Genomic DNA, 15,149 nt, shown 5'->3' on the forward strand with positions numbered 1-15,149 from the left:
GGTGGGGGCGTGGGGGAGGGAGGTGGGGAGACAGACACATGGCAGGCAGGCACGCACAGGACAGAAAGAGGTAGGCAGAAAGACAAAGGAGAGAGGGACGAGACAGTAGGGGATGTGAAGAGAACTCTTGCTAATTTGTTCATTTGTTTCCTAGGTTTTATGGACATTCCTTCATGAGCTAGTCTTAAGCAGGAAATCAGAAATTCCTTTTTTGTCCCAACAGAATCAAATGTTTCATTAAGGAATTTGGGTTTGAGGATGATTTTAACTTTATTTGGGGATCTATTCTATATTAAAGATCCATTTCAAATACTGCTAATTTCTTTGATCGATTTAACAAATATCAATAGAGCACTTACAATGTGCCAGGTGCTGCTGTAACCCAACCACACAGAAAAACAAAACAAGAGGCCACTTGTCAAGAAGCTTATATTTTAAGAAAATAATTATAATGTTGTTAAAGGTTATAAGGAGCTAGATGAAAAATAAATGGAAGATAATATTCAAATAAGAAGACTCTTTTAAGCAAGGAAAATTTCAATGAACTCTGAGTATAGAAAGCAACTGCCTACAGACATGTGAAGTCCTTACAGTGGAAGGGCTTAAGTCCATGAGGAACAAGTCCAGCACAGCTGAAGCAAGTGAACAAGAGGCAGGATGGCAAATAACGTGTCAGGTTCATTTTTTAAAAAACATTTATTTATGTATTTTATGTATATGAGCACCCTGTTGCTGATACACCAGAAGAGGGCACCAGATCCCATTACCAATGGTTGTGAACCACCACGTGGGTGCTGGGAACTGAACTCAGGACCTTGGGAAGAGCAGCCAGTGCTCATAACCACTGAGCCATCTCTCCGGCCTAATGTGTCCGATTCTTAAACCATAAAAAACGGAAACTGACTACGTAAACAGAGCAAGTCCACTATCTCAACAGTCTACAGATACTGGCTGTGGAAAGGAAGGGACAGTTTACTGGGAATGAAAAAAATGGTTGGTTTCAAACCATATGGTTTAAAAAAAAAACAGAACTGCTAACAAGTTTTTAAAAAATGTAAGATATATTTTTTAATGAAGTGTGGGGTGGGGTGCACATGTAAATGCAGGTGTGTATGAAGGCAGAGACATGTGAGTTCTCTGATATGGTGGTACTGAGACTCAAACTAGAGTCCTCTACAACAGTACACACTCTTAACCATCGAACCATCTCTCTGGTCTACTGTCAACAAATTTAAAAAGTAATAATTATGCTTATTTTATAAAGTGCCATTATCAAAAAAGGGAACCCAAAATATGTTTAAATTCTTGATCCCCTCCTCTACCCGTCAATACACTAAAGTGTCCAATCTCCATTACGTAAATTCTAAGGACACTTCGAGATTCAGTTTCACATTCCACCTGCATTCTGTATTTGTTCCAGAAACAACATCATCATCAACAACAACAAAACCATGATCTTTAAAATGGTATTTGATAGTCTCCTGTCCAAGTATGATTCCCAGCCTTCTGAAATATGGTAGCTATGTTCTAGGGGACAGAACGGGCTTCTGCAAGATGGAGAGAACAAGAGCCTTTTTAAGGTTATGTATTTTACCTTGTTTAATAAGGAGCCAATCTGGACCATCCAATAGTGAAGATATGAGCATTTTCAAATTCCTCAAGTTAGTGATGCCCAATCTAAACCAAACTTCTACATCTAAAACAGAATTTCTTAAAACAATCTGGCTGCTGAAATAGCATGGATATTCTAAAAACTTTCATTCATAATCCAGTCTACAAGAAAAACCTAGTTCATAATAATGTCCGAGGAACCAAATGCTCACTAGCCGGGAACACTAGCTTAAGCATGACAAACGTGTCACAAGTGCTGTTTCTGCAGTAAGACTGTAGGAATGACCTGCCTCAAAGTACCAACAGCCTCAGAGGCTTTGTTTTCAATTGAGCCTATAAGAATAACTGCAGTTTTGCTACCCTCAATGCAAACAAAATAAAGACAGGAGGGGGTCCTGAGTCTCTGGTGGCCTTGAGAAAAGAAACAGACAAGAGACAAGCAAGAGTCAGATGAGCAGGCCCAGGTACTCACAAGATGCAAAATGTTTCCTCTCCCCCATTTCCTCCCAGACCCTTCCCACCCAACTTTGTTCTAACAACCCTAACAACAAAAACAAAGGTAACAACAACAACAACAACAACAACAACAACAACAACAACAACAAGGTGAGACAAAATGCCAAGATGTAACAAAGCCCCAGGGAGTTTGTTTTGCTGGCTCACTACTCCCAGACACATCTGCTCTGCATGGAGTTGATATGCCCAGTGACATCCCATTAGAAAAAAATATTTTCTCTTTTTCAGCTGTCTTCAGTTGCAAATAGCATCCTGATCAGGGGTGGGACATGTCCACACCCCCCTCTCAGTACCAGGACCTGACTGCTTGAACCAGTACAGGTCTTACACATGCTGCCACAGTCTCTGTTAGTTCATATGTGCAACCCTTATCACTCCAGTTGTGCTGGAATATACTGTTTGCTTAACGTCATCCACTACCTCTTTCCAAACCCTCCACTTTCCTGCAGATCCCTGAGGTCTGAGGGGAGGGTTCTGGTGAAGACATCTCATTTAGAAGTCTCTGCAAACGGTCCAGTCGTGGTTCTCTGTGTTAATTTCTATCTACTGAAAAAAAAGCTGATGAGGTTTGAACAAGGGACTGATCCTCTAGATTAATGATTAATATTGTGGGGCCCAGTCCACTGTGGGCAAGCGGTTCTGGGTTCTGTTTGTTTAAGAAAGCAAGATAAAAAAGCCAGGAGGAACAAGTCAGTAGGCAGGCCTCTGCGTCAGGATCCACCTTCAGGGTCCTGCCTTGAGTTTCCTGATGAAGGACTGTTACACTGTATGGCAAATAATTACTTTCCTACATGATGCTTTATTACAGCAATAGAAAACCTAAGATAACACCAAGTAGAAAGGGAAACACAGACCTGCACAGTTCTAGGTCGCTACAAAGCCCATGTCAGCTGCCTCTGCCCTAGAACCATTACTTAGTTTCTTTCTCCTCAACAAATGAGTCCAGGCCACTATCTCAGTCAGACCAGTCCTCCCTTCACGTTCTATTCCAGGAACATTAACGTTGGGATCTGATTTGTGCTTACATGGTCTACTCCCCCGACTGGGTCTGGAACAGCAGAGATAAAATATAGATTTAGCAAGTATAGCTCAGGAATATCAGAGGGGAAAGTGGGTAGGTCACACGGAGTTAGGGAGAAGCCCAGCTGTTAAGCTCGTTAGGCATACTGAAATATAAAGGCCGTGTGTGTGAGCTCTGCTGGGCGGAGAAGCATCACCTGCCAAGAGCTCAGAGCAGATTCACAATTTACAGCTACACACTAATATTTTTTTACTTATATATTTATTAAGATTTATTTATTTTATTTATATGAGTACACTAAGCTGTTTTCAGACACACCAGAAGAGGGCATTTGATCTCATTACAGATGGTTGTGAGCCCCATGTAGTTGCTGGGATCTCTGAGGCATCTCTCCTGCTCCGAAAGCTTTTAAAAAGCCTTTCTTTTCCTCAGAAGGTATTTATTTCTGCCAAAATATTCTTCCTCTGTCTAAATATACAAAGCCAATCCCCAAGGAACAATTTTGCTATCCCTTGAGACAAACTTAAGAGTTTCCCTCCTGAGCCATTTTCTACCTGGTAACCTTTTATTTTCCCTCCATGCACCTGCTCAAACAACTAATATGTTAAAAGCAACTACTATGTCCAAGGGAGTATAGAAAATTCCAAACAACATAGCTACCACTGATAATTCCTCTTACTTTCTAAAAGCCGACTAACAAACACACTTGCCTACCACAGTACTTTCCTCCACTCCCACTGTTTACCCGCTTTGTGACAGCTGACTCTTCTCTCAGAATTTTCCACACCATGAATGTGACCTGGTCCAACAGTGTGCTTGACCTCATCCTTGTCCCTTCCCCTCGCCTCCTCATGTGCTAAATAAACATTCCCTCCTCTGCAATCTCACATCTCCTCCTACCTGCACTGCTTTAGCAGCTTTTAGTCCCCCCACCCCATTCCAAATCAAGTCTATCACCTGTATTTACAATTAAATGTCATTATATATATTTTCCCTGGCTACAAAAACAACAAAACAAAAACAACACCCAAACAGATATATACACAAAAAATGTGGTTTGGGGTTTTTTGTTTGTTTGTTTCTGTTTTGAGGGGTGGACGATTAAAAAAAGGCTTAATTGAAATGTAACTCATATCCCAGTCACCCATTAAAAGGATGTAATTTAGGTTAGGTCTGGTCTCATAGACTTTTAATCTCAGTGCTTGGGAGGCGGAGTCAGGCAATGTCTGAGTCTATGTCTAGGTTGGTTTATACATAGTGAGTTCCAGGCCAGCTAGAATTGCACAGTGAGACACTGTCTCAAAAACAACAGAAATATGTAAGTCAATGGACTTTAGTACACATTTTCATTACCTCTAAAACAAAGTCCATGCCCTAGCTATCACTTTTCTATCACCTCTCTGCCAGTTCCCAGGTACCCGCCCCAAGGAACCACTAATCTACCTTTCCATTCCTATAGCTCTCCCTGTTCTAGGCTTTTGTAAAACAAATCAAAATGCATGGTTGTATCTGGTTTCTTTCTTTCTTTTTTTTTTTTAAAGTAATTCATTACTTTTTAAATCTTCATTGGCTTATTGTCTACATGTATGTTTGTGTGCGGGTGTCAGATCCCCTGGAAGTGGAGTTACAGACAGTTGTGAGCCACCATGTATACTCTCGAAATTGAATCCTGGGTCTTATAGACGAGCACCCAGTGCTCCTAACCACTTGAACCGTCCGTCCCTCCAACCCGGTGACTGGATTCTCTCACTAGCACATTCAACATCATCCACGCTGTACAGAGGTGAGTATTTCGTCTCTCCTGTGGGCAGTGACGTGACTTTACCTATACATCCTGCTATCCTCAGCCGCTCCCACTCTGGCTATTAGAGCAATGCTGCTAACATCTACACATTTCTGTGCAAGTACATTTTTAATTCTCTTGGATAGATCTTGAAAAGCAGAAACATTTAGTCACTAGGTAACAATGTTCTATCATGTGAACAGGTAAGGGACTGCTGTCCATGTCCCAATCTTGGTGTTACAGAATCCTGACTTCTCTACATTCTCCCCAATACTTGCTGTCATCTGACTCTTGAGCCTTCTTACTTGAGTGTGAACATGTATTTTACTGTGGTTTGTCTTCTAAGTTTCGGTGCTGGAGCTTACAGCAGGCCTCATGCTGGCACACACTCGACCACTCAGCTCTAGCCCCCGCCCCGACTCTGCGTGCTCTTGTATTTGTTTGCATCTATTTTGTATGTCTGAACCAAACAACTTCTACTTAGATCTTTTGCTTATTTTTAAATTGGGTTGTCTTTGTATTGGTTTGCAACAATTCTTTATATATTCTAGATACCAGTTCTTTATCTGACATTTAATTTTGAAGTAATTTCTGTTATTATGTTGTACAATCTTTTACCTAAGTGAAGCCCTGTGAAGGACACACACTTTTAATTCTGATTACATCCAATTTGTCTTCTATTTTCTTTTGTGTTACTCATTATACTGACGTCATTACCTAAGAAAAGAAATATTCCTACATTTTTCTTCTAAAAATTTCAGCTTTAGTTATGTTTCTGCCTTTGTTTTATTTTAATTTTATATTTAGTATGAGAAAAGGGTTCAACTTGGTTCTTTTGCATGCAGGTATAACCATTTGTTGGAGAAAAAAAATTCCAGTTTAACAGTATTAGTATCCTTATCACAAGTCAACTGAATGTATGCAAAACATTCAAACATACAAATAAATAAGTCCTCAAAAACTTGTTAAAGGCCATGGCTTTGCTCCCAAAGACGTCACGTCTGAAACTGACTGTGCTGCTGCACATGCTTCCTGAAGTGTCTGGAAGCTGATGAGGGATCGCAGATTCTGCCGGTCACACACAGCTGCTGCTCTGCTTCTCCTGGAGGCTCCCCACCACCTGCCTCCTCTACACCACACTGCCCTTCAGAAAGGCTTCTCTACAGTCTCCTAGTACCGACTTCCCATCAACAACCCCAAGGCTTCATAGTTCAAACATTAGGTAAGACATTTTTTTTCCAGGCTCTCAAACAGCAATTTCAGGCTTTCCACTAAATATTTAACAATATTTTAATGGACTAATGCACAAAAAACTTTTCAAGATTCTTATCAAATAAAAAGAAATATGAAAACTATCCTTACTAAGTATCTCATGTTGAAATAGCTCACAAACCCTCAACAAGCCATTACAAGAAGAAAATCTAGATGCCTTAAAGTTTACAGATTCAAACACTCTAAAAATGTACACTCCAGTGTCCATGTGAATAACAAGCACACACAATGAGGACGTGCAACACTGCTAGAGAGCTGGGTGTGGTGGCCACACCTGCGAGCCAGTACTCAGGAGCTTGAGGCAGGAGGATTGGAAGTTTCATAAAAGCCATTCTGAGACCACCACCACCAACACAAACAAAGAAGCTGAACCTGAGCAAAGTACCCAATTCTTCAGTTTCAACTTCAGCATTTTAGCCTTTCAGAATTTACTCAACTACATATCAAAGACACAAAGAGTCATCAATTTTCCAAACAGATTGTTCACACTGAATTTTAGTAAAAGGTTAACAGGAATGGCAGACATCAGGAAATATCCAATGAAACTCATATCAAAATTGCATAATTTATAGTTTTGTCAAGTCTTTGAAACAGAACAAAGACTTTGTTCTTTGAAGACAGAACAAAGAGATTTAGTATCTGTAAATAGTTCTGAAAGTCAGACCCGGCCCGGCAGCACACCCACTGTGCTCCCACACTTGGCAGCTGAGGCAAGAGGATCACAAATCCAAGGCCAATCTGAGCTACATACTGGGATACCATCTGTAAACATGAGCATGTGCATGTGCGTGTGCGTGTGCGTACACGCAGACATGAACAGTTAATTCACATCGATACCTGCCCTATCGTGTGTGTGTGTGTGTGTGTGTGTGTGTGTGTGTGCAGACATGAACAGAGTTAATTCACATCAATAACTGCCCTATCAATCAATGTTTCCTGCAACTGCCATAAACTCCTGGTCCTCTGGGCCTACACTTACCACGTGCATGACCATGAATGCCCCGTGCCTGATCCATACTCACCCTATCGGACCTAGCCCCCAGGAAGCACAGGCGGTAGTGATCTTACACACAACTAGTAGCTAACAAAGTCCTACTTACCGGCAAGTCCACACTGACATCTGTACCATCCAGAAGGGACACCCTGCATGTGATGATGGACTTGGCATCTCCAGCCGCAGGAATGTGTGTGGCAGCACGCTGCGCCTCTCGGAGTCGCTCCTTCTCAGCATGCTTGCGCATAGACCTGCGGCCAAGCGTTCTTCGCAGGAAGCTCAGCATTTCTGCCAAAACAAAATCAGTGAAAGTGACAGCAAGGAAAAACAATAACTTGTAGTCAAATTAACGGTGGTATTTAGTAAAGGCTATAGGTGTTAATTTGAAAAAGTTGAAACACATTACTTTTTATGTATATTTCAAAATGTTGAATACAATACATTCAATTTTTATTTCCAAAATAACTTTTAAAACTAGATTTTAACATAAAGTTTTAAAAGACTTAATAAGATAGAATAATGCTTCAGTTTTGTTTTGTTTTGGTTTTTTTTTTTTTTTTTTTTTTTTTTTGGTTTTTCGAGACAGGGTTTCTCTGTATAGCTTTGGCTGTCCTAGAACTCATTCTGTAGACCAGGCTGTCCTGGAACTCAGAAATCCGCCTGCCTCTGCCTCCCAAGTGCTGAGATTAAAGGTGTGCGCCACCACTGCCCGGTGCTTCAGTCATACATGATGTTCATCAAGTGTTGGGATCAGTGAGTGGTACCTAAGGCAGGTGAGTATTACACAACAGTGCAAGACACTGATGACGTAGACTCTGAATTCTTTTTCTAAACTGAGCATTCAAAATACACATAATTATTTCAGCAAAATTTAAACACATTTAAACTAAGTTTTATTGCTTAATGTTCTACTAAGAACATTAAACAGTTAAAATACCTACTAGTTACATAAAAAATACTGCACATTATAACTGAAAACACTAAACTTAAGATTGGAAAAAAACACATAGAATGCAAACACCAGACACAGTTCCTTCATAAAACCTAGTGTCTTTAGTTTTTCAACTAAGAGACTCTGAGAAAAGTAAACATTAACTAAGTACACATAAAGACAATTCCGGGAAAAAGAGAGTAGAACAGGGAAACAGCCCAAGTCGTGAGGCTCCTCTACCACAGCGCTACAGTAACTACCACCTCTTGGTGCTCCAAGAGGCAGAGGATACAGTGTGGAAGAGCTGCTCTCAACACACCAGACAGCTTACACTTTCAAATGAGGACAGAGCAATAGAACACAGAAAAGCAGATGCTTGGGAGAGGACGGAACAAAATTCCAGGCACTGCTGGGTTTTTTTTTTTTTTTTCTAAGCCTCCAAATTAAGTTATTATTTCAACTAGATGTGGCTATTGATCTGCTCTTTTCAAACGGGTAATTTTAAGATCATATTACTATATTAAAATTTAAATACCCACGAACTGAAAAACTACTGAACATATTTTATAATAGTATTTTTATAATGTGTACTACAGATTTTAGACCCAGGAAATAACTAAAATCTGGGACAGCCAACCAGCCTACAAGGCACCAAACTCACCAGCTGTGCATCTCTCTCCAGGTAATTTTAAATAAGTGCTCAGCCTCCTTCCCTGCGGACTCCAGTCTTCTGATGCTCTATTCTAATTAACTCTACTTCCTTTTAACTCAGCTCCATCATACCCACAGAAAAACATCCTGATATCTGTTAGTCACTATAACTACACTTCCACTGAACCTTTTATTATAATCAGATAATTATTTTTACTCTTTATTATAAGTAACTTGAGAGCATAATCCTTACTTTCCTTCTGATTTTTATATATGCTTAATTTTATCACAGAAGTCTTTTAAAAGAAAACAATATTCAAAATGCACTATAACTTCACATTTCCTATAAACTACCAAACTGCTTTTCTTACTGTCACCTTATCCTGTTGCTGTAAAAAACTATTCTAAGTTATCTAAAGAAAAACATCTTTTAGATTACTGTTAGTTTTAACAATAAAACCCAATATAGTAAAGAATAGCAAGCTCTTTTCACAAATGCATGATAGCATGAACAAAATATACATTTCAAGCAAAAAACTACGTATTCAAAGGACATAGAATAATAGGGTAAAGGAGTTTTAAACAATTTCTGAAAAAAGATGTTTTGAAGGATAAAACTGTAGTTTAACAAAGAGTTATTACGAATCATCTGTCTCTACAGTGATGGTTTGGTGACAGAGTGCTTGTCTGACATCCACATGGCCCTACATAAGATACCCAGAACACAGAACCATATTAAGTAGATAAACAACCCAACAGAAGAAAATGTGTGACATGAAACAGGACATTCCAAATGAGAACTCTGATGCCTGATAAAGTACTTCTAGCACTTTAGCACTCTAGGCTAAAATAGGAGCCTACTGAATTCTAGGATAACCTATAGGTCTATATACAAGTACATTCCAGGTTAGCTTGAGCTAAGTTTGAAAAGAAAAAAAGATAAGCCGGTAGGTAATATTCTCCTGCTCAGTGAGCAAAGGTCCCTGAGGCAAAGCCTGGAAACAGACAAGGAACTCAGCAACAGACACACAAGTGTACCAACCCCGCACCATGATTAACAAAGCTTCCAACAACACATAACAAAATCTAAGCTGAAAAAAAGTTAAGACAGAAGCCAGGCATGGTGACACATTCTGTAATCCCAGCACTGGGGAGGAGGAGGCAGGAAGATCAAAATGATCCCTGGCCACATACCAAGTTCTAGACCAAGTGGGGCAACATGAGACACGTTCAAAAACAAACAAGCAAAAAGATAAAGTTAAAAAGTGAGATGCACCTAACAGACTGAAGGTTTAAATTAGACCTCTAGCACTGCACAAACAAGTCCAGAAAAGTGGCCTGTCCTTGGATTTGGCAGGAGGACCAGCTCCTATGGGTCGTCTCTGACATCCACATGCATGCATGCATGCATTCTCATTCTCTCTCTCTCTCTCTCTCTCACACACACACACACACACACACACACACACACACACACAGAGAGAGAGAGAGAGAGAGAGAGAGAGAGAGAGAGAGAGAGAGAGAGAGAGAGAGACTGTCATGGCTGAGGTCCCTGGTTGGATCCCCATGTAGCAGGAAAACAGACAGAGAATGCTTATATACATTTTCATACACTATATATTTTCATACACTGTCCTATTTGAACAAGTTATTAAACTGCATAGACCTCATGTAGCAATTCTATTTCTACGTTGCAGGAACAAAAATTTTTCTTGGCCTAACTGACTTAAGAGATGCACAGATAAGCTGGATGGTGATAGCATAGGCCTTTATCCCAGCACTTAGGAGGCAGAGGCAGGTGGATCTCTGAGTTGGAGGCCAGCCTGGTCTACAGAGTGAGTTCTAGGACAGCCAAGGCTACACAGAGAAATCCTGTCTCAAAAAACATAAAACCCAACCAACCAACCTTCACAAATGTATTTATCATAATGCAAAGAATTAAGGGAATTATGATACACACAATGGTTGTATCCATCTGTTCAACAACACAGTTGTCCCTTTGATTCCAGTACTTGAGAGACAGAGGCAGGTAGATCTCTTGAGCTGGACGTCAGCCTGGTGTATATACAGTTCCATGCCAGCCAAGGTTACATAGTGATACCTTGTCTTAAAACAAGACAAACCTGTCTTAGAGTGAAATATAAATTTATAGAAAAATAAATGAAAAATCAAATTAATAGAAAAGTGAAAATAATATTATTCCGCTTTTGAGATATAATCCACATCCATCCATATAGAAACTATAAACTGCAGATGATTTAAAGGAAGTTCTCTCTGTAGAGTGTTAATCCAGAGGTCGTAAGAATATGTATTGCTTAAGATTTTAAATGTTAAAAAAAAGCCTTGAGGGTTAGGTAAATAAAAAAAGTGTCCCCATATCTGTTCCCCGACCCCACCTGCCCCCAATCCTGGTCAGTGCTGCAGCCGTGGATTGGTGGATTATAAGCCTCCACAAATCTGATTCTCTTTTAAATCTTTACCAGCCCTGGCTCCTCCTCCAGGGCCTCTCTCTAGCTGTGGGCTCTCAGCTCCAGGGCTTTGCTCAGCTTAAATATCTAATTCCAGAACTTTCTTACCGATGGTTCTATCTTCCTAGGAAAATCTTTGTGCACTCCATCTCCCATTCTTCTCCCTCCTGAGAGGGTCAGCTCTATATTTACACATGACATCTTATTTCCTCAGAAAAGTATTCTCTGATCCTGTGACTGAATTAGATGGCCCTGTTATTGCAGCAGGCAGACTTTTCTTTATAACACGGAAAGAAACTGTAATTAAATACTTAATTGACTTCTTTCTTTTTAATGGCTATCCTCCCTCCCAACCCCCCCCACCAGGACAGGGACCTAGTCTGACTTGTCTACTGACCAAACAGCTATCGTGGCAAAGTTGCTGTGATACATATTAAACAATCAATAAGCAAACTAATGTGATAGAACAAAATGATACATTAGAATTTGCATATACATATTTGCATATGTAATAATAAAAGAGACTCCAACTAATAAAATAATAAAACAACTCCAACCCCTGGAAGGCAGAAGCAGAATTTTAGGTACCAAGCCAATCTGGGATATACATATCAAATTCCAAGCTAGCTTGGGCTGCATAGGGAGACACCGTCTCTAAAGAAGCAACTGGAAATATGGGGTTTGGAGTTACAAGTTTTCTAATAAATTTAATTTCTGAGTTTTCAACAATGAGTAAGTTTTCTTTTCAATCACAGAAATGCAAACTTAAGTGAGTGTTACATTCCCTACTTAGCCAAGAGCTGCTTTCCACCACCCCAAGTTCATACATTACTGACTTGCCAATTGCAATTGCCAATTGCTCTTCCTGTTGCAGGGCTGGGGACTGAACCCACCACAGGGTATCTCCAGCCAAGCCACTCATTTTTTTTTTTTTTTTTAAACAGTAATATTGAAAACCATAGAAAATGTCCTAAAATTATCAGTATCTTTCATCCCAGTTACTCCGGCAAAAGAAAATGTAACCGAGAATAAACGCAGGTACACAATGCACATCGCTTCCCAAACAAGTTATCCTAACAAAACAAAAAACAGGTGTGGGTATTTATATTGAGCTCACCCTAGCGCGCTCCAGAACCCTGGTTAGGTTACCAGCATCGAAAGAAAGACAAATGAAAGAAAGAAAAAATGAAAGAAAGAAAGAAAAAAAAAAAAAAAAAAAAAAAGAACCAAGTGACGACTGGGGAGAAAAAGAAAAATAACAGTGATCCCGAAGCGTTCAGGGAAACACATACAAGTTACCCATTGCGGTAAGCAGTGCTCAGTGCCTCAGCTCGTGCTGCAACTGGGGTTAGCGGAGTTGTGAATTACATTCATAATTTCTTGGTGGGCTTATTTCTAATTGTTAAAAAAAACCCAAAAACCCACTACTAATAATTTTGAACTTGCTAAACAACTTCGGAGACTGGAGTCTTCTGGCTCTTAAAGCAGAACCCGGGAGATTATAAAGTAACCACAGAGACCGACACAATTATCTTCTACCCACGGGAGGACCCATCATTACCCGAGGCGCGCCACGCGTGGGGGCGGGGAGCGCCCTCGGCCTTGGCGGTTCCCGGGAACGCACCTGCCTCATACGATTCCCAAGTTTCACTCTACCGAGAGCTAGCTTGCACGTCCGGTCCGGTGTCTGCCCACGATCGTGGCGAGGTGACACTCGAGATGGCTTTCCCCTAATCCCACGGCTACACGGCGGTCAGGGATGACCAGAGTTCCTCCCACGACTCGCGGGACCCCGGCAACGCGCCCGGCCCTCGGCGGCCACCGCGCGGTATCGCCCGAAACTCAGCGCCCAGCCCCATTGGCCGTCGCCGCCACTCCCCTCCCAGCCCGCGGCGTCGCCCGGGGAGCCGGGCCGCCCACCGGGCACGGTCGAGAGTCTCCGCTCCTGGAGCAGAGCCAACTGGAGACCCGGGGCCAAACTCTTACCTGTACTCGGGGGTGAACACCCTGAAGCTACGGAGACCACTCTGACTGGGGCGCGCGACCCTCGGAGAGAGAAGCCCAGCCGGCTAGAGGAGAAGATGGGTCTCCAGAGACGCGGAGAAATGGCGGCGCAAGGCGTGAGCCCACCCTGCGCTAATCCCCGGAGGACCCCGGCCGCCCGCGGGCACGCCCCTTAAAGCCCCATCCAAGGTCCGCCCCTCGAAGGGCGGGGTGCTCCGCTCTTAAAGGGGCAATGGCACCGCCCCGGAAATCGGCCTCTGGAGACTGAATTTAAGCTGGCAACACTAGGTGGGGCCGACAGAAATAAAGAACTGCAGTTCACCTTTAATCCCAACACTCCAGAGGCAGTGGCAGTGGCAGTGGCAGTGGCAGTGGCAGTGGCAGTGGCAGTGGCAGTGGCAGAGGCAGTGGCAGAGGCAGAGACAGAAGCAGAGGCAGGTGCATTTCTGTGAGTTTGAGGCCAGCCAGGTCTGTATTATTTTTTCTGTGTGTATATGTAAAGATATGCCACAGTCCTTGTGTGAGAACAACTTGCAGAAGTTGGTTCTCTCCTATCATGTGGGCACAGGGGACTGAACTCAGGCCTTCAAATTTGGAGTGAAGCACTTCTACCACTAATGGTTTTGTTTTGAATTTTTCCACTTTCCTGGTAATATAATTTGAAAATGAAACGTTGGGTTTGGGATACAGTTCAGTGGTAGGGTGTTAGAATAGCCCTTGCTGTGCCCTGTGCCCTGGATCCAATTCCTGGCACAGCAAAAATGAGATGTTTCTATTTTTAACGTAGTATGGTATATCTGTTTTTCTCTTACACAACTGTTTATTAATTGATCCAGCCTTCATTTAAATGTTCCCTGCTCACCTACCCCCAATTCTAGAGATTAAAGTAACCTTTAGTCTGTAATGGAGAAAGAGAACAAACAAATACTTGTCAAGGTATTTGTGATAAGGCCCAGGAGAAAACGAGGCTAGGAAAAGCAAACCACAGACTGATGCGCTTGCTCTGTGGTCACAGAAGAGAGGTCCTGAGTAGCAGGGCGACATTCCATTCATTCATTCTTCAGATAGTTTTATCAAAATGCCTACTGTGCTGTAGGCCCTGGAGATAAGGAGATAAAGACCAGGAGTCCCTCAAGGGGACAAAAGCCCCTTGGGGGCTGAGTAGTGAGTTCCGGGTCAGCACTGGCTACATTGAGAGGTTCTATCATAATTAAACAAGTTATTTCACGGCCAAACCTGTATGAGTTGCTTCATGGTCACGCCTGTATGCTTGAGTGTACCTATAGCCCTTGTACCTATAGCCCTTGAGGCAGAAAGATCACTTAAGCCCAGAAATTTGAGGCCAATCTACCTAATACCATCTCAAAAAGAAAAAGAAAATGCCGTAGGGTATATCTCAGTAGAGTACACAAATTCCTTGGCTTGAAACGTGTTTAATTGGCTGTTTATAAATTACTAAAGAGAAAAGTAAGAGTGGGGTGTGGGGTTAGGGAGGAAGGCTCATATGGCAGTTGACTTCAGACCAAAGGAGGTGAGAAAATAGCCCAGTAGACATCCCAGAAAAACATAAACATCAAGGGCAAAGGACTGCATGGACCCACTCAAGGGCCCTAGTTAAACTAAAAAAGCAAGAAGGGCAGAAGGGTCTGGAACAAGGGTTTCATGGGATCTTGCCAGAAGCTTAGTGTGTATAGAGGGAGGATCCAGCTCACTGAGACCAGAATACAGCGTTTCTGGGGATTTGGCACTGTCCATGCCTGTACCAACAGCTCCTTCTGTTCCCACGGTGGCGTAGCTAGGATGTTGTCAGTTACCTGTGCGGACTCTGCTGGGGCCAATGGAGCAACAGCTGAGTACGTACATAGCTGTACCCACAGAGCCTTGGGGTGGAGAGGTTG

The 15,149-nt window shown here is 42.0% G+C and overlaps 1 protein-coding gene across 6 annotated transcripts in view; it reads right to left on the minus strand.

Moving 5' to 3' along the window:
* Epb41l5 (erythrocyte membrane protein band 4.1 like 5) overlaps positions 1-13,421 on the minus strand; it is a 109,156-nt gene extending 95,735 nt beyond the window's left edge. For 2 of the 6 annotated variants that reach the window (XM_034513098.2, XM_034513099.2), the window contains exons 1-2: positions 13,234-13,370; positions 7,304-7,485 (exon numbers count right to left, since the gene is read on the minus strand). In XM_034513098.2, coding sequence (XP_034368989.1) covers positions 7,304-7,483 — 180 coding nt within the window. In that variant the 5' untranslated portion in view covers positions 7,484-7,485; positions 13,234-13,370. Of the gene's footprint in view, positions 1-7,303; positions 7,486-11,355; positions 11,466-12,808; positions 13,013-13,233 lie in introns of those variants that run through there. The other 4 variants (XM_034513096.3, XM_034513097.2, XM_076941033.1 and 1 more) reach the window with 4 other exon arrangements.
* Positions 13,422-15,149: the final 1,728 nt, after the last annotated feature.

The sequence above is a fragment of the Arvicanthis niloticus genome, chromosome 10 (genome assembly GCF_011762505.2).
Source record: "Arvicanthis niloticus isolate mArvNil1 chromosome 10, mArvNil1.pat.X, whole genome shotgun sequence".
Lineage (NCBI taxonomy): Eukaryota > Metazoa > Chordata > Mammalia > Rodentia > Muridae > Arvicanthis > Arvicanthis niloticus.